The 27282-nt window shown below is 43.2% G+C and overlaps 1 protein-coding gene across 3 annotated transcripts in view; it reads right to left on the bottom strand.

Annotated features, from left to right (window-relative positions):
* Nucleotides 1–27282, bottom strand: part of LOC115900362 (armadillo repeat-containing protein 4-like) — a 71956-nt gene that overhangs the window by 18777 nt on the left and 25897 nt on the right. For 2 of the 3 annotated variants that reach the window (XR_004060006.1, XR_004060007.1), the window contains exons 2-3: nucleotides 17881–18028; nucleotides 2035–2184 (exon numbers count right to left, since the gene is read on the bottom strand). Coding sequence is in view for 1 of the 3 variants with exons in the window: in XM_030940568.1 (XP_030796428.1) it covers nucleotides 2170–2184; nucleotides 8102–8158; nucleotides 17881–18028 (220 nt within the window). In the remaining 2 variants the exon portion in view is untranslated. Of the gene's footprint in view, nucleotides 1–1744; nucleotides 2185–8101; nucleotides 8159–17880; nucleotides 18029–27282 lie in introns of those variants that run through there. The other variant, XM_030940568.1, reaches the window with a different exon arrangement.

Genomic DNA, 27282 nt, shown 5'->3' on the forward strand with positions numbered 1-27282 from the left:
CTGTAATCCCAGCACTTTGGGAGGCCAAGGCGGGTGGATCACAAGGTCAGGAGATCGAGACCATCCTGGCTAACACAGTGAGACCCTGTCTCTACTAAAAATACAAAAAATTAGCCTGGCGTTGTGGCGGGCGCCTGTAGTCCCAGCTGCTCCTGAGGCTGAGGCAGGAGAATGGCGTGAACCTGGGAGGCGGAGCTTGCAGTGAGCCGAGATCGCGCCACTGCACTCCAGCCTGGGCGACTGAGACTCCGCCTCAAAAAAAAAAGAATTACAATTCAGTAAAACAAATCAAAACAAAATAATGGCAGGCTGGGCACAGTGGCTCATGCCTGTAATCCCAGCACTTTGGGAGGCTGAGGCAGGTGGATCACCTGAGGTCAGGAGTTTGAGACCAGCCTGACCAACATGGAGAAACTCCATCTCTACTAAAAATACAAAATTAGCTGGGCATGGTGGCGCATGCCTGTAATCCCAGCTACTCGGGAGGCTGAGGCAGGAGAATCGCTTGAACCCAGAGGCGGAGGATGCAGTGAGCCAAGATCACACCATTGCACTCCAGTTTGGGCAACAAGAGTGAAACTCCGTCCCAAAAAATAAATAAATAAAAATAAAATAAAATAATGGCAAAGGAAGACTTACGTGTTTAAATGTGTAAAATGAACTTGATTCATTTTACCTTGGAAGGGTCAAACTCTCATAATAGATACTAGGCCGCAGATTGGTGACCAAAAAAAAAGAGACTACAGCGTGAACTACTACAAAAGCTTCCTTTGTCTTTAAATCCTTTTACGTGATTACTCGCCATCTATCTTTTATATGAAGGGCCAGCAAACTATAGGCCACAGGCCAAATTCAGCTTACCAAATGGTTTCTATACAAAATTTTATTGGTGTACAATCACGCGTATTTGCTCACACATTACGACTGCTTTCATCCTATGTTACAGAGTTGAATAGCTGTGATAGAGACAACATAGCCTAACATATTTCTTACCTGGTGCTTTACAGGAAAAGTTTGCCACTCTCTGCTTTATGCCATGACCAGAATGCCCTGTACTCAAATTTAATCTTGTGACTTCCCTGCTCAAACTTTTCCAATAAATGCCTGCAGAAAACATTGCTGGCTTCCTATGCATAGCCATTATTTAATTTTTCTTGCTGCAGAAATACTAGTTTATTTAGATATTTATTATTCCATCTCCAACTATTCTAAGCTAATCACAGTAATTACATTTGCTTTCCTAGTGACTGGTTTTGAAATGAGTGTGTGGTATAATCCAGCCAATAAAATGTTATAGGAAGATTACCGCAAGCTTCCAAGTTTTCTCCCTATTTAAAAAAAAACATGTGAACAAAAGCAGCCCTTCCAGCTTTCAAATATTGTCTTGAGAGAGCATGATGATTGGAGCTGTTGCTAATTAGTCAATCAAAAGTGGGATCGTGGCAGGGCACGGTGGCTCACGCCTGTAATCACAGCACTTTTCAAGGCCGAGGCGTGCAGATCACAAGGTCAGCAGTTTGACTCTGGCCAACATAGTGAAACCCCACTTCTCCTAAAAATATAAAACATTAGCCTGGGTTGATGGCGGGCGCCTGTAATCCTAGCTACTTGTGAGGCTGAAGCAGGAGAATCGCTGGAAACCGGGAGGCAGAGGTTGCAGTGAGCCGAGATTGCGCCATTGCACTTCAGCCCAGGTGACAGTGCGAGACTCCGCTCAAAAAAAAAAAAAAAAAAAGGCGGGGGGGCGGGATCCTACGATATCCCTGTACCACCAAAACAACTTTGGTTCCTATGTTTTTAGCCATTGTGATTTCATCTAGTATTTACAGCCAGAAGTATTGCGAGAATTTTTCCAGGGCCTACAGAATAAGGTCTACTCATTTCTATACTACTAAAAAGTGTTGCCTAAGCTTGCCTTATCTAGATATTCAAGTCATTCCCAACTACTCCAATATCACACAATGTCCACTTGGGAACCCCAAGTGCCAATAAACCCTACAACATTCACTCAAGCATCTTACCATTTGTACTTACTTTTGTAGATGTTTCTTTTGTAGGACATGTGATCATCTTAGATGTTCCGTCTTCCAAAACTCCAGTTTTGTTTTGTTTTTTCAAGATGGAGTTTCACTCTGTGCCCACGCTGGAGTGCAATGTCAGGATCTCAGCTCACTGCAACCTCCACTGTAAGAAATCAAACATATATCTCAGTCCTGGGCCCAGTACAAACATTCCTCCATTTGTCTCAACTTCCTGGGCCCAGTACAAACATTCCTCCATTTGTCTCAACTTCCTGGGCCCAGTACAAACATTCCTCCATTTGTCTCAACTTCCTGGGCCCAGTACAAACATTCCTCCATTTGTCTCAACTTCCTGGGCCCAGTACAAACATTCCTCCATTTGTCTCAACTTTAGAAAAACACCACCTGGAGAGTCCCCGATAAGGTCACAACCGTTTGTGGAGTGGTTTTACTGAAAGCACTGGAACCAATAAAAAAACTGCTAAATGTATAACTTAAAATGTTAACCAATTGTAATGCTGTAACCAAAAGAATTCCCTTGTTTCTCTGTAACCTTACATATCCTGTTTACATCAGGCTATAAAAAGCGAGCACATGCATCGTTTGGGGCCCTCTTGTATGCTGTGGAGCAGAGGGACCAAGTTCGAACTTGCAGTAAAGATCCTTGCTGCTTGGCTTTGACTCTGGACTCTGGTGGTCTTCTTCAGGGAATAAACGGTCTGGGCATAACATCTGGGGGCTCGTCTGGGATTCCCCAAGCCCACAAGACCCCTGGTCAACGGATCTACCAGGAGCAGCGGATAGGTGAGCCGGCTCATCTCCGTTTGTCTTGTCTGTCTGTGTCTGTTCTGTTCTGAACCTGTATCTGTGACTTGCGAGGTCTGAAACTGAAGCTGACACAGTCCTGATGGACGCGCTATAGGACGGCCAGCGGAGACCGGTGGGAGACGTCCCCTGGCTCTCGCCTGATTTAGATTTCTATCTGAACTGATTCTGACCCGGGCTTCCGGAGCGTGCTTGCGGCTAGATATTATTGATACATTGCTACTCCAGTTTTCCTTTGCAGGAATTCTAACCCATATTCTATTGCAGAAGGAGGCTGGAGGACTACAAACTATTACAGAATGGGTAATGCCCAGAGCACACCCCTATCTCTCCTTATAAATAATTTCAAGGATGTTAGAGCAAGGGGCCATGATCTTAGTGTGGAAATCAGGAGGGGAAAGCTAATTACTCTGTGCCGCTCCAAATGGCCCGCCTTTAATGTAGGGTGGCCACCTGAAGGGACATTCTGTCTTCCTGTCATTACTAAAGTAAAGTCCAAGGTTTTTCTACCTGGGCGTGCTGGCCACTCGGATCAAATCCCATATATTCTCACATGGCAGGACCTTGTTGAGAACCCGCCCCCTTGGCTGTCCCCTTTCCTACTAGCCCCCGAACCATGCAAGGCACTGGTTGCTCGGCCGCTAAAATCCAAGCAACCGACCGCCCCCCCCATCCTGTTTTACCTGATAGCGAGGACCCACTGTCCATAGATCCCCCTCCATACCCCTCCGGGCCCCAGGCCCCAGCCCCCCGGGCTGAGCCGCAGGAAGAAGTAGGCGGACGGGAGGCGGCCGGCGCACCCGAGCTCACTGAAAGTGAAAGTAACTCTAAAGGGCCGGCGGGGCGGACGCGAGGGTGCACTTTGCAGATTAGCCCCCCCAGCCGCCTGACTCCACAGTGGCTCTACCCCTTCGGGAAATAGGACCCCCAGATGACACGGGAATCCCCAGGCTCCAGTACTGGCCATTCTCCACCAGTGATCTGTATAACTGGAAGACTCAGAGTGCCCAGTTTTCAGACAACCCCAAAGATTTAATGGCTTTACTAGATAGTGTCATCTTCACCCACCAGCCCACTTGGGATGATTGTCAGCAGCTCCTCCGAATTTTGTTCACAACGGAGGAGCGAGAGAGAATCCAGGTAGAAGCTAGAAAGTTGGTCCCGGGGGACGATGGTCAACCGACTGCCAACCCCGACCTCATAAATGCGACTTTTCCGCTGACCAGGCCGGCATGGGACTACAACACGGCAGAAGGTAGGGGACAGCTACACCTTTATCGCCAGACTCTAATGGCGGGTCTCCGGGCAGCTGCTCGCAAGCCCACTAATTTGGCTAAAGTATACTCTGTTCTGCAGGGAAAGACAGAAAGCCCAGCTACCTATTTAGAGAGATTAATGGAAGCTTTTAGACAGTACACCCCCATAGACCCAGAGGCCCCAGGAAGTCAGGCAGCTGTTGTAATGTCTTTTGTAAATCAGGCAGCCCCAGACATTAAAAAGAAACTCCAGAAATTAGAAGACTTAGAGGGAAAACAGATTCAGGACCTCCTTCAGACAGCCCAGCGAGTTTACAATAATAGAGATACTCCAGAGGAAAAGCAATTTAAGGCCACTGAAAAAATGACCAAGGTCTGGCAGCAGTTGTACAAAAAGAGCATCTACAGCCAGAGGACGCCCAACCTAGGCGGTCCCCCAGACATGATAATCTAAGCAAAGACCAATGTGCCTACTGTAAGGAGGCTGGCCACTGGATAAAGGACTGCCCTAATAAGAAACAATGCAGAGGACAGGGACCCCCTAGGTCTACACCCGTACTAGTCACTCAAGATGAAGACTAGGGAAGACAGGGTTCGGACCCCCTCCCCAAACCTAGGGTAACTTTGCAAGTGGAGGGGTCCCCAGTTCAGTTCTTGGTCGATACGGGAGCACAGCCCTCAGTCCTAGTTGAAAGTAATGGAAAATTATCCTCCAAGTCCTCGTGGGTACAAGGGGCCACAGGGATTAAGAAATACCCCTGGACGACACAAAGAACAGTAAACCTCGGAGCCAGGAATGTAACCCATTCTTTCCTGGTCATCCCTGAGAGCCCCTGTCCCCTATTAGGGAGATACCTGCTAACTAAAATGGGAGCACAGATCCATTTCCTCCCTGAGGGGCCCGTCGTGACCAACTCCCAAAATCAGCCCGTGTCCGTCCTGACTATAACCCTAGAAGATGAGTACCGGCTCCACCAGGAGCGAGCAGCCCCTGACCAGACATAGCAACCTGGCTCCAGCAATATCCAGGAGCTTGGGTGGAAATGGGGGGCTTAGGACTAGCAAAACACCGTCCTGCCTTGTTTGTTGAACTCAAGCCTGGGACAGACCCCGTTCGGGTACGCCAATACCCGATGCCCCTAGAGGCCAAAGAAGGGATTGTACCACATATTCGCCGGCTCCTCAACCAAGGGGTCCTTCGCCCGTGTCACTCGCCCTGGAGTACTCCATTGTTGCCGGTACAGAAACCCAATAGTGGAGAGTACAGACCTGTACAAGACTTCAGAGAAGTCAGTAAGAGGGTTATGGACATACATCCAACTGTGCCTAACCCGTACACCCTCCTGAGTACCCTAAACCCTAAACATCAATGGTATGCTGTTTTAGATTTGAAAGATGCTTTCTTCAGTTTGCCTTTAGCCCCTCAGAGCCAAAAGCTCTTCGCCTTCGAGTGGACTGACCCTGAGAGGGGCAGTATCTACTGGGAAGTAGATTTTACTGAGATAAAGCCAGGAAAATACGGGTATCAGTACTTACTTGTCTTTGTAGATACTTTTTCAGGGTGGACTGAAGCATTCCCAACCAAGAGAGAAACCGCTCAGGTTACAGCAAAGAAAATTCTGGAAGACATCCTCCCCAGGTATGGCTTCCCCATCCAGCTAGGGTCAGATAATGGGCCGGCCTTCGTTGCTAAGGTAAGTCAGGATTTGGCTTCCATCCTTGGGGCAAATTGGAAACTACATTGCGCTTATAGGCCCCAAAGTTCAGGACAGGTAGAAAGGATGAATCGGACCTTAAAAGAGACCTTAACTAAATTGACTATGGAGACTGGCGCTAATTGGGTGGTCCTTCTCCCCTACGCTCTGTTCCGGGCCCGTAATACCCCTTACAGACTGGGCCTTACCCCTTATGAAATCATGTATGGCAGACCCCCACCCCTGGTTCCCAGCCTAAAAGATGATCTGCTCAAATCTGAAACAGAAAATGTCTCTGAACTCTTATTTTCCCTACAAGCCTTGCAGAAAATTCATCAGGAAATCTGGCCCAAGCTGAAGGAACTATATGAGACCGGTCCCCCACTGACACCCCATCCGTACCAGCCGGGAGACTGGGTCCTGGTTAAGCGACACCGACAAGAGACCTTAGAACCCAGGTGGAAGGGACCACTCCAGGTACTCCTAACCACACCCACCACCCTAAAGGTAGAAGGCATCGCGTCGTGGATCCACTACACCCACGTCAAACCAGTGGACCCGACCTCCGACCTTCGTGGACCAATCATGGCAGCGACTGAAGCACCGGCCACGTGGAGTGTGGACAGAGCTAAGAACAACCCCTTAAAACTCACCCTGCGCTGGCAGCATAGCTCACTGCAAACATGCAGCTAGGTAGTCTAACCCTAACGTTAGTCACCCTAGTGGCCGCTGGGGCAAACACAAAACCAGTTCCTAACCCCTTTGTCTGGAGATTCTGGCTTTATGAAAACCGAACCCACCCTGGGCAACCTCGTAAGCCTGGGAAGTTATTGGCCAGTGCTGATTGCCCCTCCACAGGGTGCGGTGACCCAATTTTGCTAAATTTTACTGGTTTTCAGATAGCCAAACCAGTGGTACCAATGATATGTTTTGAGTTTGATCAGACTAAGCACAATTGTAAACACTATTGGTGGCACCAAAACGCAGGCTGCCCCTACAGTTACTGTAAAATGCACTCAGTCAGAGGGTGGAATGAGCAATCCGGGTGGAATTTCTACCAGCAAGGTAGAGGCAGCATCTATACTTGGATAGTTAAGGACCCTTGGAACTCCCGCTGGACCACGCCTCAACATGGGGCTGTATACTATTCCTCTTCCTCCACGTGGCCTAGCAGTCACCTCTATCTGTGGTGTGGCCTAGTTCAGGTACGGCCCCTGGTCCATGGGGATATCCAACGACAGGAAGACAGACTAACACAAGATTTATGTCCTTTCTCCTGGTTAGAATTATTACAAGAAGGATTAGAACTTGCTAAACTTACAGGACTTCACAGCTTGTCTGGCTGCTTTCTGTGTGCCACCCTAGGGCGTCCACCACTAACCGCTGTCCCTCTGCCATGGGAATCCTTTACCCAAACTAACAACCTTCGGAATCTCTCGAATGCCCCTATTCTTAATGTGCCACTGTACCGGAACCCCAGTCAGGAGAAGTTTCCCTACTGTTTTTCAGGCACTAACTCTAGCCTCTGCAACATCACTGTAACGCCACCTAATACCAACCTGAGGGCCCCGCCGGGCATATTCTTTTGGTGTAATGGAACATTATCAAAAGACCTTATCTGGTCCCTCTGTTACCAACCTACTGTGTCTCCCTGTCACACTAGTTCCCCGGTTAACTTTACTAACTGCCGGTGAGTTCCTGGGGTACACCGGTAACTGGACTAGCGCTGCTATTCACCCAGCCCCTAGACCGAGACCTGCACGAGCCATATTTCTCCCCCTCATTGCGGGAATCTCCCTCACCTCATCCCTCATTGCGGCCGGACTGGCAGGGGGAGCCCTAGGTCACAACCTCATAGAAAGCAACAAGTTGTACCAACAATTTGCCGTTGCTATGGAGGAGTCGGCTGAGTCCCTTGCCTCCCTTCAGCGACAGCTCACATCCCTAGCTCAGGTAACCTTGCAGAACCGGAGGGCCCTAGACCTACTCACTGCTGAAAAAGGTGGTACATGTATGTTCCTGAAGGAAGACTGTTGTTTTTACATAAATGAATCAGGGCTTGTAGAGAACCGGGTCCAACAGTTACGCAAGTTAAGCATAGAAATGAAAAAACAGCAATTTGCCTCAGCTGCAAACCAATGGTGGAATTCCTCTATGTTTTCTCTGTTAGCTCCCTTCCTTGGACCCCTGCTAAGCCTACTATTTCTGTTTACCGTAGGACCCTGTGTTATTAACCAAATTTTGCAGTTTGTCAAGGAAAGGTTTGACACCATACAGCTCATGGTCCTCAGAGCCCAATACCAACCTGTAAACGCGGAAACAGAAGCAGACTTATAAGACCCAAGATTGGCTCCAGAGGTTCCTGAGAGAGGGGGAAATATAAGAAATCAAACATATATCTCAGTCCTGGGCCCAGTACAAACATTCCTCCATTTGTCTCAACTTCCTGGGTCCAGTACAAACATTCCTCCATTTGTCCCAACTTCCTGGGCCCAGTACAAACATTCCTCCATATATCTCAGTCCTGGGCCCAGTACAAACATTCCTCCATTTGTCTCAACTTTAGAAAAACACCACCTGGAGGGTCCCCGATAAGGTCACAACCGTTTGTGGAGTGGTTTTACTGAAAGCGCGGGAACCAATAAAAAACTGCTAAATGTATAACTTAAAATGTTAACCAATTGTAATGCTGTAACCAAAAGAATTCCCTTGTTTCTCTGTAACCTTACATATCCTGTTTACACCGGGCTATAAAAAGCGAGCGCATGCATCATTCGGGGCCCTCTTGTATGCTGTGGAGCAGAGGGACCAAGTTCGAACTTGCAGTAAAGATCCTTGCCGCTTGGCTTTGACTCTGGACTCTGGTGGTCTTCTTCGGGGAATAAACGGTCTGGGCATAACATGGCTATAAGAAGCCCCTACCCTCCTCCCTCAGCGCGACTTCCTCCGCCCACACCTTTGGACCGAGGAACCTCGCCCGCAAGCCCTAATAAAAGGCTATTCTCACTGCCATTTGCCTTGTGTCGTTGTTCCCGGGTCGGCTCCAGTCTCAGTTTACCTTTACAGATACAACAATAAATCTAATACTTGCTTAAAATAGTTATATTAATGAGAGTTTAAAGACCGATTTTGAAAAGTAATGCAATGATAACATTTAGAAAGAATTTCAAGGTGGCAACTAGATAATCTGGTAGTGACTTACATAGAAATCATTAAAGCTGAGATACAGAATAGAAGTAGAGGCTTTGCAAGAGTAAATTCTAATCTACAATAAATACAATTAAATGCAGACACTCCTCACCTCACAATTGGGTTATGTTCCAATAAATCCATCATAAGTTGAAAATATCATAAATCAGAAGTGCATTTAATATACCTAACCTACTGCACATCAGAGCTTAGACTAGCCCACCTTAAATATGCTCAGAACATTACTGCAGCCTCAAACTCATGGGCTCAAGCAATCCTCCAGACTTAGCTTCCTGCATAGGTGGGACTACAGGCACACACCCTCACACCCTTTAATTTTTTAAATTTTTTATAGAGACATGGGTCTTGCTAAGTTGCCAAGGCTACTTTTGGCCTCAAGCAACCCTTCTGCCTCTGCCTCCCAAAGGGGTCTTTGGAAACTGTCAACCCAAAGTACTGGGATTACAGATGCAAGCCACCATGTCATTAGCCTACCATTGGGCAAAATCATCTAACACAAACCCTATCTTATAATAAAGTGTTGAAATTCATGTAAGTTATTGAATACTGTACTGAAATTGAAAAAAAGAATGGTTGTAGAGGTACTTGAAGTATAGTTCTTACTGACTGCGTATCATTTTTGCACCATCATCAAGTAAAAAATTTGTAAGTTGAACTGTCATAAGTTGGGATCATCTGTATATTTATTAAGAAATTAATAGTCACTAAAAGATTAAAAGATGATTTGTGACACAGTCTATCAAGTGATACAAAAATAGTATTACTAACAAGGGAGACAATGATAAATTCTATATGGAAAATATTTGAAAATTTTAAGGCGGTTTCTCAGGTGAAGCCCAATTCCATCTCAGGTCCTCCATGTTGGCTATTCCTGTCTGAGATGTTCACGCAAGCTGCCTTCTCAGTTTTTTAGGTCTTGGTTTAAATATCATCCTCCCTGAGTCTACTTTCCTGACTGCTTGAGCTAAAGTAACCACCTCCCACCCAGTCACGCTCTTTCAATCACACTGTTTTCTTGTCTTCATAGCTTTTAACACAATGGAAATCACTTTATTTGCTTACTTACTGAATGTATAGTCAATGCTCACATATAATAGAAGCCCCATGACAGCAGGAGCTTTGTTTGGTTACCATTATAAATCCATGGCTAGCACAAAAGATGCTCAATAAATATGTGCTTACTGTAAAGGAATAAATAAGGAGCTGGGTGTGGTGGCTCACACCTGTAATCTCAGTACTTTGGGAGGTTGAGGCAGAAGGATTGCTTGAGACCAGGAGTTCAAGATCAGCTTGGGCAACATAGCAAGACCCCCATCTCCATAAAAAAATGTAAAGAATTAGAGGGTGTGGTGATGTAGTCTCAGCTACTCAGGAAGCTAAGATGGGAGGATTGCTTGAGCCCATGAGTTTGAAGCTGCAGTAAGCTATGACCACATCACTGCATTTAAGCCTGGGTGACAGCCTGAGACCCTGTCTCTAAAATATAAACTAAACAAGGCAAATAAGAATGTAATTCCAGATAATTGATATTTGTAAGTAAAAGATGAAAGCAGAGAAGTTAAGTGGGGTCACAAGACAAAATGCTTTGAATAACCAGCAAACCACTGCCGGTTTGGTTTTTAGCATTGATAAGTCACTCAAGGTTTTTTGGGCCAAGAAAACAACATTATCAGATATGTAGTTTAGGAAAGTAAATTTCAATGTTTTTCAGGAACAAACTGAAAGGGGAGAAGGAGACTAGAGGTGATGCCAAATAGGACCCATTTCAATAGTCCAGGTAAAAGATGACAGAGCCCAACTGAGAGCAGAGAGGAGGAAATGCGTTCAAAGAACATGAGAGGAAGTTGGTGGCCAAGCAGATTTGGGAAGACAAAAAATAGAGAGGATCCAAAGATCAAAAGAAATACACGCAGGCATTTCTGGCAAGTGTTTATAAGATTCTAATGAATAGCAAAGCATGTTTCAAAAACATAAATACATTAGAAAATGGTTTTATAAGTCCAACCAGTATTCTTCCCTTAAAGTAATCACATATGCAACTTGTATTCCTTAGTGTCCGAAACACTGGGGTCTAAGGTTCCAATAACCAAATTCAAAAGGAGTTATGGAGGTGTTAGGATTTATGTATAAGATATGTGGTTAGCCGAAGCCCCCTGATATGGTTTGGCTGTGTCCCCACCCAAATCTCATCCTGAATTCCCACATGTTGTGGGAGGGACCCAGTGGGAGTTAACTGAATCATGGGGACAGGTCTTTCCCATGCTGTTCTTGTGATAGTAAGTAAGTCTCATGAGATTTGATGGTTTTAAAAAGTAGAGTTTCCCGGCACAAGCTCTCTACTCTTTACCCTGCCACCACGTAAGATGTGACTTGCTCCTCCTTGCCTTCGGCCATGATTGTGAGGCCTCCCAGCCATGTGGAACTGTGAGGGAATTAAAACTCTTTCTTTTATAATTACACAGTTTTGGGTATGTCTTTATCAGCAGCGTGAAAATGGACTAATTTGCTTCCCTCCCCAACAGCTAGTAATTTTTAGCCAACCTTATACAAAAAACAATTCTCTCTCTCTCTTTCTTATGATGAACTTAGGTTTCGGAAATACAAAGTCATTGAAATCTTGGTGGGACTTTCAACAGATCAGCCTGAAGAAGTACTTGAGAATGTGGTTGGGGCCTTGGGAGAATGTTGCCAAGAACATGAAAACCAAGTCATTGTCCGGAAATGTGGTGGCATTCAACCACTTGTGAACCTCCTTGTTGGAATCAACCAAGCTCTTCTTATGAATGTTACAAAAGCAGAGCTGTTCGTTCTGTTTCTCTGGAGAGCCTTAGTACAGCAACTTTAAGTCACTTGGGTTTCTCCCTTTTTGGAGTAAAGATATGTATCATTTCAGAATATGAAGATACATGTCTTTATACATATATAAATATAAATATCTTTTATTATATGAATATACATGTAGAGATATCTTTATATATGGTTATATATCTCTCTCTCTTTGTTCTGTTGTTCTTAAATTGTCTTTTCTTCCTAATTAGACAATAAGGAGCAACACCATCACTTAAAATCCTTGTCTCTTCCCCTCATCAGTTCACAGTTCCTGCTAGGTGCTCAAAATACATTTGCTGAGTAGGTGAGAAACAAGAAAGCTACTATGAGAATGTACCTGCAACTCTCTAAGAGCCTAGTTAGATAGATGCATCATACTTCCCTAGGAGACAGGGAAAAGTTTTGTTGATTGAATAAAGGTTTCCACATGGGAAACTTCATTACCATGTATTGTAAATCCTCCCAATATGCCCAACTCAGCCCTCCATCTCATATAAGGTAATATTTTGGCTCTGTAAGTCATGATTTGGTAAACGTGATTATTTACATGACACACAGTATTTTTCATCATTTATGCACATCAATTCTAAGTGATGACACTATTCTGTGACCCCAAGTGTTTTCTCTAACACTTTTATAAAATCTTTCCACCTCCAGGGCCACTTACATCATACTTTCAGGTTCTACTGCACAAGCACCAACTGCTTTTGTAACATTCACAAGAAGGGCTTGGTTGATTCCAACAAGGAGGTTCACAAGTGGTTGAATGCCACCACATTTCCGGACAATGACTCGGTTTTCATGTTCTTGGCAGCATTCTCCCAAGGCCCCAACCACATTCACAAGTACTTCTTCAGGCTGATCTGTTGAAAGTCCCACCAAGGTTTCCATGACTTTGTATTTCCGAAACCTAAGTTCATCATAAGAAAGAGAGAGAAAGAATTGTTTTTTGTATAAGGTTAGCTAAAAATTACTAAATGTTCATTCAATCCTTACAAAAACCCAGTGAAGCAGATATGGTTTAATCGCCATTAATGACTGGCTAATCTGAAGCTTGGTAAATAGTAGAGCTGACATCTACACCCAGCCATCTGCTCCAGACCTGCACCCTTAATCACCATGCAGTGCAGCCTCTAAGAAAACCACAGCTTCTTCTAAACCTGAGGGTCTAAGATTCCACTCTACTAGGGTTTTTTTCCCCCTGTCTTCCAGAGACTACTTTACCTGAATGAAGTCTTCTAAATGTTTAATAAATTATATGTTATGTATTTTTTGTTTTTAAATACATCAAACATTGCTCTATTGTACCTATTTGGGTTTAATAAATCTCTGGAAATGAGTAGTAGCTTCTGCTACTTGGATAAAAATAAATGTCACTTTCAGGTATCTTTCACATTAACCACTAATACATTTTAGCATCTCTCTTGTCATAAAATTTCACTCTGACATACATGTGTGTATATATATATATGTGTGTGTGTGTGTATATACACACACATATGTATGGATATATATAAACATACACACACACACACACACACACCTCAAAAGGAAGCATGCTACATAAAGATAAATATTTGAAAATTACTAGTTTCTATACAGTAGAAACTACTGTATAGAAATTATAGAAATATAGAAAAGAGAAATTACTAGTTTCTCTTTCTAATAAATTTCAGCAGTATTTAAGTACCATGATGCAGCTAACTTTCTAATTAAGATAAAAATTCCATTAGCCGAGGTTACTTTTAATCTAGCCATGTCTTCATGCCTTATTTATTAAGTCAACTTATTTTGTGTTAAATGGTCGGGATGTGAATTTCTTGTTAAAGGAAATAATCAGATGGAGTCAAGGAGAAGCTGCCTCAGAATACCCATTATTGAGAATGTAACTCTCAAAAATATGAAGAGACGGATTTGAAAATCAAATCAAATGGTCATAAAGTCTATAAATACTTTAAAATCAAATCCTATGAAATCATATTTGAAAATGACCACTCTTTAAAGAGTAACTGGTTAGTTGACATTTAGCTGATTCATCTTGTTTATCTTTAGAAAAGGAAAAAGAATAAAATCACTTCCATCTCTAAAGATTCCATGGGAAATCCACCCATCCTCCTTGATAGATTCCCACAGAAAATATCAAAGATATTTCTAATTCAAATGGCTGCCCATAGGCAAGATAGAGAGATCATGTCAGCAAGCCTCTTAGTGCCACTGAGGCACAGAAAAAGTCATTGCCAGGTGGAGGGCAATTTCTATTCTTTTTGATTCTAAGAATCCCTTCATTGGGCTAACTTCATCCAGAATGTACTTCTATGACAAACATTAGAATCAACTCCTTACTAGAATGGCATTAAATGACAAGAAGGTGTTTCAGAAGCCATATCTTCATTTCAGAATATTAAGCACCTTCTCTTACTTGGTCACATTCTCTTTGCTGATGGAACATTTCCATATTGCCCCTGTGACAGAGGCTAACCTCTCTTTATTGTCAGTGTTATTGAGTAGACTGGCCAAGGGCTTAAGTCCTCCGTGCAACCTAATGAGGTTCCGGGTTTCCTTATCTTCAGCACACTGCACAAAAAGTCAAATCAGAGGCTGTCAGTGATCAAGGAATGTCAAGTTTTCGATGATTGCTAAAAAGGCTGCCATTCTAGTATGCTGAGACCAGCTCAGTTGGGGAGACCCTAACCCAGCAGCGCTAGAGGAATTAAAGACACACACATAGAAATATAGAGGTGTAAAGTGGGAAATCAGGGGTCTCACAGCCTTCAGAGCTGAGAGCCCCAAACAGAGATTTACCCACGTATTTAGTAACAGCAAGCCAGTCATTAGCATTGTTTCTATATATATTAGATTAACTAAAAGTATCCCTTATGGGAAATAAAGGGATGGGCTGAAATAAATGGATGGATCTGGCTAGTTATCTGCAGCAGGAGCATGTCCTTAAGGCACAGATTGCTCATGCTATTGTTTGTGGTTTAAGAACACCTTTAAGCGGTTTTCTGCCATGGGTGGGCCAGGAGTTCCTTGCCCTCACTCTGGTAAACCCACAACCTTCTAGCATGGGCATTATGGCCATCATGAACATGTCACAGTGCTGCAGAGATTTCATTTATGGCCAGTTTTGGGGCCAGTTTATGGCCAGATTCTGGGGGGCCTGTTCCCAACACTAGTAGGTATGAAACTTCTTTCTAGAGAGATAATTTTCTGAAGGTGCCTCCAAGTAAAATATAATTCGTCTCTCCACTGGTAGTTTCTGACAGTATGTCTCTCTCTTTACACGGCTTTGGGAATGGACAGCAGTTTCTACATACTCGGCAATTCTCCCAAGCCAGTTTTGAGATAGCCTGGGCATCTCTTGAGGCGAAGGTTAGTGAGAAACCTACAACTCCACTGGCAAGGAATGGGGGATTTCTGCAGTGATGAAACTCAGAGTGTGGGGAAAATGTAGTAGAGAAAACAGATGAGTGATAGGGATTTGGTCAGCTCTTCAATGGCCCCTGAAATCTAGAGACTGTGTGTGTGTGTGTGTGTGTGTGTGTGTGTGTGTGTGTGTGTGTATTTTTTTTTTTTTTTTTTTTTTTTGAGACAGAGTCTTACTCTGTCACCTAAGCTGGAGTGCAGTGGCATGATCTTGACTCACTGCAACCTCCACCTCCTGGGTTCAAGTGATTAGAGACAAAGAATTTCTCCAATCAAGTTTCTATGCCCAGAGCATTGGGTGATATCAATACTACCTGACATTTTATTCAAATATGCTTATCCATGTTTGTCATCCTTTGAAATAAATATTTCCCACACAGATGGTCTCAACTGATCATTCTTCCCGAGCTCTAAAGCCAACAGATGATACAATTAGCAGAGACTTGGCAATTACTCCAAGCGCACAGTTGTTTTTTGATGCCATGTGATGCAGTTATGTGTCATGTGTCACCCATGGAGGCCACTAGAAGAAATCCTCATCACAATGCACCATACAGGCACCTGCCATGTTTATCTTCTACATATGATTTTCAATTCCAGATTAGAGGCACCTTCTAAAAATTAATCCCTATTTCTAATCAACTCAGTGGTTACTCCGATGAGGCATATATACAAATATGTACAAGTCAGGGATATATACAATTGTTATGGGCCAAATTGTGTCCTCTCAAAATTTATATATGGAAGTTTTTTGTTTTTTAGATGGAGTTGCTCTCTGTCACCCAGGCTGGAGTACAGAGGCACGATCTCAGCTCACTGAAACCTCCTGGGTTGAAGCGATTCTCGTGCCTTCACCTCCATAGGAGCTGGGATTACAGGCGTGCCACCACACCCAGCTAATTGTTTTTATATTTTTAGTACAGATGGGGTTCTGCCATGTTGGCCAGGCTGGTCTTGAACTCCTGACCTCAGGTAATCCTCATGCCTCAGTCTCCCAAAATGCTGAAATTACAGGCATGAGCCACCGTGCCTGGCCCATATATTGAAGTCTTAATTCCCAGTACCTCAGAATGTGACTGTATTTGGAGACAGAGTTTTTACTGAGGTCATTAAGGCTAGACAACCTCTTCAAAATTACTTGGGTAGGCCCTGCTCCAATAGGACTGCTATCTGAGGGGAGACGATGACACTGGCATACACTAAGGAAAGACAGTAGGAGGACACAGGGAAAAGGCAGCCATCTACAAGCTGAGGAGAGAGGCCTCAGAAGAAACTAACTTTGGTCTCAAACTTCTAGCCTCCGGGGCTGCAAGGAAATAAATTTTGGCTGTTCAAGCCACCCAGTCTGTGGTATTTTGTTATGGCAGCCCTCCCTCACAACCTTATACAATTCTCTACTGAGATGAATCCCTGTATCTCTTTCTTTTTTTGAGACAGTCTTACTGTCGCCCAGGCAGGAGTGCAATGGCGTGATCGCGGCTCACTGCAACCTCCACTTCCTGGGTTCAAGTGATTCTCCTGCCTCAGCCTCCCGAGTAACTGGGATTACACTACACCTGGGTAATTTTTTTTTTTTTTGTATTTTTAGTAGAGACAGGGTTTCACCATGTTGGCCAGGCTGGTCTTGAACCCCTGACCTCAAGTGATCTGCCCGTCTTGGCCTCCCTAAGTGCTGGGATTACAGGCGTGAGCCACCACGCCCAGGCAAAATACAAATTATTTTTAATTGACAAAGAATAATTGTATATTTTTGTGGGGTACAATGTGGCATTTTGATAAATGTTTACATTGTGCAATGATTAAATCAAGCAAAGCCACTGGCAAATGCCCTTGGTTGATTCGACCAAAGACATGGAAAAGCAGAAAGAAAACATGAGTTGAGTCAAATGCTTTTTCACAAATACTTCTGGACATCAGCTTTACATAAGGCCTAGATATCATCAATACTTGCTATCTGACATCAGAAATGAATATTAATCTGGGTTTTGGTGAGTTTTGCCCTCCTGCAAACTCAAGTACTAAAATATATGACATGGGCCAATTATTATGTAAAGTATTCTCATATATGCTATCTGACTTCAGAGAAATGAAAATGGACCAATCCACACTATAAGCACCCACAATGTCTCAGAAACCATGCTATGTTTCAAGTGTGCTTTACTAAACACTTTATAATAGTCCTGTAGTACAGGTATATTAATTTTATTCCATGGGTTGAGAAAATTAGGGCTCAAAACTGTAACGTTTCAACAGCTACGTTGCTAGTAAGTGAAACAGCCTGGAGTTTAACCAAAGTTCAGCTTTAAAAATCCATGTTATTTCTTCCACACCATACTACAAATCATCAAATGGCAGCAAGTCACAGTGTCAGCTGTTTACCATGCCCACTCCCCAGCCAGGAGAGGGGGTTGGTACCAGGCAGCCTGGTTGCTCCATGAGGAGGAATCTTGCATCCTCAGGGTAATAAGACCTTGCCCTGCACACCCTTAGATAAAACAACAGGAATGCTTACTACTCTTATTTGAAAGAAACTTAAAGTAAACTTGGAAGCAGCATATACATCTTTGGGAAAGTATTTTAAATGAACGTTGTAAACATACTACCATAGACTTTTCTTACCTTTAAATATTTCTCCAGCTTCTGAATTTGCCAGTATTCTGATGGCAAATCTGCACTTGCTTCCAGACGATGGTCAAGTGGCTCTTCATCTTCCTCACTTTCTGAGGAGCTATCACTAATAATTTCCTCTATCTTTTCCGCACTCTTTCTAAAAACAATAACAACATACATACACATGTAAGCTACAGTGTGGAGATGGTTATAATCATATTTTGGCAACATAGGCACAAGCAATGGATCAGATACCAACACCTTCTGAGTTCTAATAAATCTCTATTAAGATCTACATGAGGCCAGGTTCAGTGGCTCATGCCTATAATCCCAGTGCTTTGGGAGGCTGAGGTGGGAGGATTACTTGAGGCCAAGAGTTCAACACCAGCCTGGACAACATAGCAAGACTCTGTCTCCACAAAAAAAAAAAAAAAGAAAAAAGAAAAAAAAAAAACCTTAATTAGCCAGACATGGTGGTGCGTGCCTGTAATCCCAGCTACTCAGGAGGCTTGATGCAGGAGGATCGCTTAAGCCCAGGAGTTTGAGCTGCAGTAAACCATTATTACATTATCACACCACTGCACTCCAGCCTGGGAGACAGAGCGAGACCTTGTCTCAAAAAATAAAATTAAATTAAATTAAAAGGAACTGCGTGAGATGAATAAACCCGTCTCTATCAGCAGGTACAATTGCTCTGGGTACAATAAGCATAATAAAGAAGATAGTGAGAAATAAACAAGGGTATTCAGTGAATGTCCTAAGGCTGTGCTTTTCAATAAGACTGCCACTCATTGCATGTGGTCATCTATATTTACAGATATTTGAACTTATTTATTTAACTAAAATTAAAGAAAATTAAAAATCCAGTTCTCCAGTCACACTAGCCACATTTCAAGTGCTCAGTGGCTCACGTGCCTTGTGGTTACCACACTGGACAGTTCAGATATTGACTATTTCTATTATTCCAGTAAGTTCAACTGGGCAGTGCCGCAAGGCCCTAAAGTGAAAGAGTCTCTGTTACCCAGGAGAGTCAGTATTCAGCACAGCCCCCTGTAATGTCTACACTGAAGTACTTGCAATGGCACAAGGTGCCAAAGAACAGCAATGACATGAACATAATCAGGTTCAGGACCAGAGTCAACCACCAACTCTGAGAGGCATCACCATGCAAAGTGTTGAGTTCCACAGAAGTACACCACATTCTGTGGTTGGATGCATGGACAACAGTATTACAAGAGCCTTCTGGAATCCAATATAGGCTCCATGTCCCTGCAGAGGTCCCTCGTGCACATGCACACTCATCACACCAGCTTGTCTCCACCTCCCACCGCCGGATGACAGGTTACTGCCATTGGGTCACCAAACCCACAATGATTTCTCAGGAACTGCTCATCCATCACTCACACGTGGAGAGGTGGTGAACCCTGGATATTTATCCTGATATTGTTTCCCACACATTCCTCATCTCACAGGACAGAAGCAAACCTTTAAATCTTCTAGCTAATTTTAATATTAAATACTACCAACAGCAGCCACCAGTTTTGTCTAAGTTTGTCTATATTGTCCTTGGTAGTTTTTTTTCTTTTCTTTCCTTTTTTTTTTTTTTTTTTTTTTTTGAGGCAGAGTCTCACTCTGTCTCCCAGGCTGGAGTGCAGTGGCACGATCTTGGCTCACCACAACCTCTGCCTCCCGGGTTCAAGCGGTTCTCCTGCCTCAGCCTCCTGAGTAGCTGGGATTACAGGCATGCACCACCACGTCTGGCTAATTTTTGTATTTTTAGTAGAGACAGGGTTTCACCATGTTGGTCAGGCTGGTCTCGAACTCTTGACCTCGTGATCCTCCCATCTCAGCCTCCCAAAGTGCTGGTATTACAGGCAGGAGCCACTGCGCCCAGCCTGTCCCAGGCACTTTATATTTATTATTTCTAAACCTCACAACCACTTTGCATATCTGACTCTATTATCCCCATTCTACAAGCAAGGAAACCTCAGAGAAATTAAGAGGGGAAAAAAATCATTTGCTTTGAAGGATCCAAAATTACTTAAAATATGACTCTTGCCAATCATATATTAAGGTGTCCTTAAATATCAAAGTCACAAGGTCAATGACCATTACAGATCATACAAGTCCACAATACTTTTCCTCCAATTCTGAAATCCAAAAAGCTCTGAAAACTGATTTTTTTCCACACTGGACTTAACTTGCTGCTAAGGCCTTATATGAACTGATACTAGACTATTTATGGTCTTTATTCATCTCATTTAGTGTGAATATTCATGTTTCACTACAGAAATGCTCATGTTTTTGATTATAGGGTACTGGCTCACACTCCAATAGAGGTTATCATATAATATACATTATATGAATTTCATTACCCTTTTTTAAAGCGAGTTTTTCAGATCCCCATGCATTTGGCCACGAGAGTTCAGGACAACAGACCATGGGTTAAATGTCTCATTTGAATTATCTTAACAATCTGTGAGGTTGTCGTTACTCTCATTATAGAGATAATGAGTTAAAAATAATTTGGGCCGGGCGTGGTGGTTCACGCCTGTAATCCCAGCACTTTGGGATGCTGAGGTGAGTGGATTGCTTGAGGTCGGGAGTTTGAGACCAGCCTAGCCAACACGGTGAAACCCTGTCTCTACTAAAAATACAAAAATTAGCTGGGTGTGGTGGCGTGCGCCTCTTGTCCAGTTACTCGGGAGGCTGAAGTAGGAGAATAACTTGAACCTGGAAGGCAGAGGTTGCAGTGAGGCAAGATCGTGCTGTTGCACTCCAGCCTGGATGACAGAGCAAGACTCTGTAGTAATGATAATAATAATAATAATAATAATAATAATAATAATAATAATTTGAACAAAACTCCATGGTTAGTGAAGTGGCTGTGCTAAAATAAATAGTTGTAATGGGAGCTGTTCATCTTGGTTCCTAGAGGAGCTGGGGTAGTCATTTAACTTGCACATGCCTCGGTTTCCTGGCCTGCAAACTGGGGATGACAACAGCAATTAGTATGTAAAACTTATAACAGTGCCTGGCATAGAAAACATGTGAAATACGTGTTAGATAGCTCTGTATTATCATGCATATTCATTCACCAAACATGCACGGAGGGCCTGTTAGCTGCCAGGTATCAAGTAAATGCTATTGAAGAATGCTGTCTTTCAGTATCTTTCTTAAACTCCAAGGAAAAGCTGTGGTTTTGTTTTTGAAGATCTGATCTGTTTTCATCTTAGGGCCCACATAAATTAAGTAACTGGTTAGGTTTTTGTCTTTACCTCGATCTTCAGCAAGAACAGAATCAAATCTGTGGTCTATGAGTAATTATCTAAGTTCCTTTTATTTTGTAGCTCAGTACCTTGTCCACTTTGGTCACTATCAGAAAATTATTATTTCTGTGTTTTCTTGTATTGTCTTAGTAAGTTCCATGAAGGCAAGGACCATTTCTGTCTTTCATACTGTCTCCCCTAGCACAAGGAAGGCACTCAATAAATATTTGCTAGAAGAATTAATAAATTAAAGCAGGTATGAAAAAGTGAATGAACAAATGAATTCAGTCTAGGTTAAGATTTTGGAAGAAGGGTATTTCTGGTGATAATTCCAGAAAGTGGCAGTAGCAGCAGCTTGATGGAGAGAAGGCAACAGTCAGTGAGACTGAAACTAGGGAGTGTGTAGGCCAAGATTTGGTACTGGTCTTCCTCTTGGGGTTTCAGGTTTTTCAAATGATGATGAGACATAGGATGAAAGTGATAGTAAGTCAATGTCAAAATCGTCAGTGATAATGGATCCATAGAAAACAGCAACCAGGAAAGACAGAGGGTTACATCAGCCTCATAGGAAAGGAGGTCTAATCTGAAGAGTAAGGTAGTTTGAAGCAATAAAGAGGAGATTTCTGCCTATGGTCCCCATGCCCTGTATTTTTACACATGCCCTGTACAGTTACACAGGGCCTGGGAAAAGAAGATCTGAAGGAGAATCGCTGCCGTCAAGGAAAAGTTTCAATAAATGCAAGAAGGAGACAGTGGAGGCTTTGGTGCATAGGGTGAGGATATAAGGAAATTCATTTTCTTGTAGTATGAGGGGGGCCAAGGAGAAAAATGTAGAAGAAAGAGCAAAGTGGAAGAATGATTCATTTGGGATATTGCAGAGCAAGACAGGGACGAGAGTCCAGGAAGAGACAGGACTCATTCGGGTTTGCACTTAGAGTGGTGTCAGTGGGCAAGAGGAACCCAAGGACCCTGCCAGCCACCCCCTGGAGTAGTGTATTCATTCTGGGCTCCCATTAATCTTTTTTCTTTTTCTTTCTTTTTATTTTATTTTATTTTATTTTTATTTTTTTTGAGACGGAGTCTCACTCTGTCGACCAGGCTGGAGTGCAGTGGTGTGATCTTGGCTCACTGCAAGCTCTGCCTCCTGGGTTCACGCCATTCTCCTGCCTCAGCCTCCTGAGTAGCTGGGACTACAGGCACCCATCACCACGCCTGGCTAATTTTTTGTATTTTTAGTAGAGACGGGGTCTCACCATGTTAGCCAGGATGGTCTCAATCTCCTGACCTCGTGATCCACCTGCCTTGGCCTCCCAAAGTGATGGGATTACAGACTTGAGCCACCGTGCCCGGCCTGGGCTCCCATTAATCTTTAGAAAACATACCTCAGTCCCCAGTAATCCATAAAAGGGTTATTGACACCCTACACAGTGCAAACCTGGAGTGAAATCAACCAGGGCTGAAAACTGGCCATCTGTAGATGTTTAACTTGGATTTACAAAAATAGAATTAGTGGAATCACAATCATTGTGCTCTAATTATAAAAAGACTTATGAGAAAGTACACTTTATTCCTCATCGCTCTAGAAGTTTCTAACTCAACATTAAGCTCATGGGCAAGAATTAGTCCATCTAAGCCTTCATGCTCATATCAATTCATTCTCATTTTCTTTCTCTTCCTCCTCTCCTCTCTCCACCTCCCAGTGGGTTCTCGTCCATAAAAGTCTTTTCTAGTCTATTCCATTTTGGAGCAGGGGAAGAGGATGGGCAATTTTTAAATTTTATTAATTTGTAAGATTCCATGATTCTCTTAATTTCTTACAGGTTTTTTGGCACAGAGAGCAACCAATTTTTGCGCTTCCAAAAGCCAATGTGTGTGTAAAACACTATAATTATGCTCTCTGGACCATGGAAGAGGGAAAGCCTGAATTGAAGCATCTGTTCCCATTTAATGAGCCATCTGAGTGAAGTTTCCGGTAGATTAGGTCTATTTAAGAAGTGACTTAAACTTAACCCAAAGATTCCAGATAGAAGCATATAGTAGAAGAAACTGAAATTCTTTGGGGAAAGCCTAAATTTACCTTCCCTTAGTCTAACAAGCTCCTGGAGTTGAGGGCAGAGTGAATTAGGTCTACCCAGTCACTCCACAATCCCATTTTAAAAAGCAGTGCCCCAAAGAAAAGCTGTCTTTTTTTTTTCCCAATTGATGAATCCTTTGACAGCTAACTTCGAAATGCTTTTCCTATTTGATATGATTCCTTCCAATCCTGTCCCATGGCAACTGCATATTCAGGAGGTAAAAAGAAGCAAACATCAATGTTGAATTGATCTACAAACTGCACCTTAAGAAATACTTCTCTACCACAGAATTCTATCCACTTAGGCAAGATTAGACACAAGGAAATTTCATTTTTATCATTGAGTAATAGCTGTTGCTTGGATACATTACAACTTTACCTTATGTATTACCCTGAAGTTCTCTAACTCACTAAAAATTGAAATACTTTTGGCCCAATATCTATTTCAGGAAAGATGAAGTAGATATATTTTTCCCTATTTATCCCACCAAGTACAACTAAAAATCTGGATACTGTATATAAAACAAACATAAAGTGACTCTGAAAGGTAGAGAAAAAGAATAGGACTACCTAAGGATCTGAAGACCTGTGGATCAACATAGCAGTGCATTCCCTGGGTTTTCTTTTTGTCTTATTCATCCTAGACTGGCTACTGGAAAAGCCAGCAAAGCAGAAACTCCAAGGGGTGTAGGCAAAAAAAAAAGGACCTAAGAAAGTCCTGCTCTGTCTAATTCAAAGGGCCAGAAAAGGAAAGCCTAATAAGACAGAAAATGTTTAGACAACAAATGATCTATGTCAATCAAGACCACAGATAACAGCATGGTCCAAGTCTACCTCTTACAGCAAAGGCCAAGTGAAGAGCCTAGGGTTCCACCTTTATCAGACTGTAAGAAAGCACTGCAACCCACCTGCTGGGGTGGCCTCAGAGAAGGCCTGACAGAGAGTCAGATGCTCACTTCCTCGTGGCAAAAATGAAGTCACTCTCCCGAACTGTGATGTCAGTAGTGCCCACTGACAAAGTAACCAAGGACTCCCCCGTCACACTGTCCAGCTGGTATCAGCAGAAGCATAGGTGGAGCATGAACTCCCACTACCCTCCAGAAATAATGAGGACTCCTTTGCCTGACCCTCCAGGCATCAATGAAGGCCTACGGGAAAACCTGCTATTTCAATTCCTCACCAGCCTAGGGAAGCAACACATATCTCATCCTGCCAATATGGGGGCAGAGAAGGCCTTCTAAAATATAAGATTTAGGCCAGTGCAGTGGCTCATATCTGTAATCCCAGCACTTTGGGAGGCCGAGGCAGGCAGATCACTTGAGGTTAGGAGTCCAAGAGCAGCCTGGCCAACAAGGCAAAACCCCGTATCTACTAAAAATAGAAAAATTAGCCAGGTGTGGCAGTGCACACCTGTAATCCCAGCTACTCGGAAGGCTGAGGCAGGAGAATTGCTTGAACCCAGGACGCAGAGGTTGCAGTGAAACGAGATTGCACCACTGCACTCCAGCCTGGGTGACAGAGCAAGACTCTGTCATAAATAAATAAATAAAAGATTTAAATGAGATCCAGGGTCTCACAATAACCAAAATGTCTACATTTCAACTGAAAATGATTTGTCATACCAAAAATGGGGAAGATCTCATCTTAAATGAGAAAGGCAATTTAAACATGCCAATATCAAGGTGATAAAGACGTATGAATTATCTGACAAAGATATGAAAGCCACATCACAACAATATTTCAACAAGCAATATGAACATGCTTGAAACAAAAAGGCCGGGCGCAGTGGCTCAAGCCTGTAATCCCAGCACTTTGGGAGGCCGAGACGGGCGGATCACGAGGTCAGGAGATCGAGACCATCCTGGCTAACACGGTGAAACCCCGTCTCTACTAAAAAATACAGAAAACTAGCCCAGCGAAGTGACGGGCGCCTGTAGTCCCAGCTACTGGGAGGCTGAGGCAGAAGAATGACATAAACCTGGGAGGCGGAGCTTGCAGTGAGCTGAGAACCGGCCACTGCACTCTAGCCCGGGTGACAGAGCAAGACTCCGTCTCAAAAAAAAAAAAAAGAAACAAATAAAAAAAAACAGAAAATCTCAGCAAATAAAATTGGCAATATTGCAGCACATTTGATTCAAAAAACATACTATAGTTCTACCAGAGAAGGAAAAAAAATCAGGTAATAACATTTTCACAACGTGATTCTGAGTGGTTATCCAATTTACAAATTTCTCAAGCTACATTCAAATGAATCAAAGTGCCTCAGTTCTATGTACCACAGATGGTACTGCCATTGAGTAGTGTCATTTGTTCTTAGTTCACAGCAAATTTAGGCTTCATTCTGAGGTGTTTTAGGAAGATTATTAATTTCAAAAAAAAACAAAAGCAATTGCAAATGATAATACAAAGAGACCTACGATTTCCATGAAATGAAAGTAGAGCTATTTGATCCCCACCCCCCACCCCAAGAGGGAACATGGAGAGATGATGACAAATGTTTTAACAGGGTGAAAACATTGGAATGATTCTAAGGAAAAGACAATCATGTAACATGAACAGGGCTATGCCCATCTATTCAATCAATAACAATCTGCACAAAAGGACAGAAGGTGGTTGATAAAACGTAAAACCTTTCCAATGTGTGACTAAAATATCAGTTTCAGTATCAGATGCTCATTAGCCTAATCAGAAAAAGGATGATCAAACTTTTATTGACTATTGCCCACAGTGCATTTGGAGTGTGCAACATCAAATGAGAACTAAGCCCACAAATATAAATGTATTGCCATCATTGTCCACAGAGATCAACAAAAAAGGGGTAATTTATCTACTTTGGCAGAATTCCAGTGTAGATAAAACTTAACTTGCTTTGGAACAGGAGGCCTGAGAGGTCTACCCACAAGGAGAGGCATCCACCTTTACTTTAAAAGATCCAAGGACATTCCTATTTGGTAGAAACACATCCAGAGACTCCAAGCTCAAATCCTTCAGGATAATCTTGGTCTTACACATGGATGCCCAGACCTGAGTCCTGTCTGGAAGGAAAGTAGCTTCCCCACTTTCAATAAATGTATAAGTAGTGTACTAACAGCAGAGAAGTCAAAAGAGTGTGCTTGGTCCAAAGGGCAATGAATGATGTCATGGGGACTGTTTTGGTAATAAATTCTTTGGGCAATTGAGAATATCTCTGGTTGACATCACTTGTTGTTGTAGCAAACACTGAGTGGCTATGGGTTACTGAACTGTCTTTAGCTTGGGGAGTAGACCAAGGGGTATAGTCAAAACATGGATATCAAAGCATCTGGTATTTTCCATTATGACCAAAATCTCAGCTGTACCCTTTGCCGTCTTCAAGGTGATCTTGGTTTTCATCAGAGCCAGGCAAGTACAGTTTCCTTCAGATACAATGGCAATACCTCTCTCTACCCTTCCAACATCAAAGATATCATCAATAATGGTCAGACACAAAAATAATGGATTGAGAAATTAGCCCAAGGAAAAGTTGCATAGTAAACGTGACAGAAGTACAAAAATCAAGGGGTAATTGTTTCAAAATGTCCTTCTCGGGAGGGAACATTGTGCGTAAAGACTGCATGCAGAGCCGGGCGCGGTGGCTCAGGCCTGTAATCCCAGCACTTTGGGAGGCCGAGGCGGGCGGATCACAAGGTCAGGAGATCGAGACCACGGTGAAACCCCATCTCTACTAAAAATACAAAAAATTAGCCGGGCGCGGTGGCGGGCGCCTGTAGTCCCAGCTACTCAGGAGGCTGAGGCAGGAGAATGGCGTGAACCCAGGAGGCGGAGCTTGCAGTGAGCCGAGATCGTGCCACTGCACTCCAGCCAGGGGGACAGAGCGAGACTCCGTCTCAAAAAAAAAAAAGACTGCATACAGAGATGGGCACAGCGGCTCAGGTCTGAAATACCAGCAATTCAGGAGGCCAAGATGGGAGGATCTCTTGAGGCCAAGAATATAAGACCAGTCAGAGCAACATAGTGAGATCCTGTCTCTACAAAAAAATAGGAAAATTGACGGGGCATGGTATTATGTTCCTATAGCCCTAGCTGCTT

The sequence above is a fragment of the Rhinopithecus roxellana genome, chromosome 11 (genome assembly GCF_007565055.1).
Source record: "Rhinopithecus roxellana isolate Shanxi Qingling chromosome 11, ASM756505v1, whole genome shotgun sequence".
In the NCBI taxonomy this organism is placed as follows: domain Eukaryota; kingdom Metazoa; phylum Chordata; class Mammalia; order Primates; family Cercopithecidae; genus Rhinopithecus; species Rhinopithecus roxellana.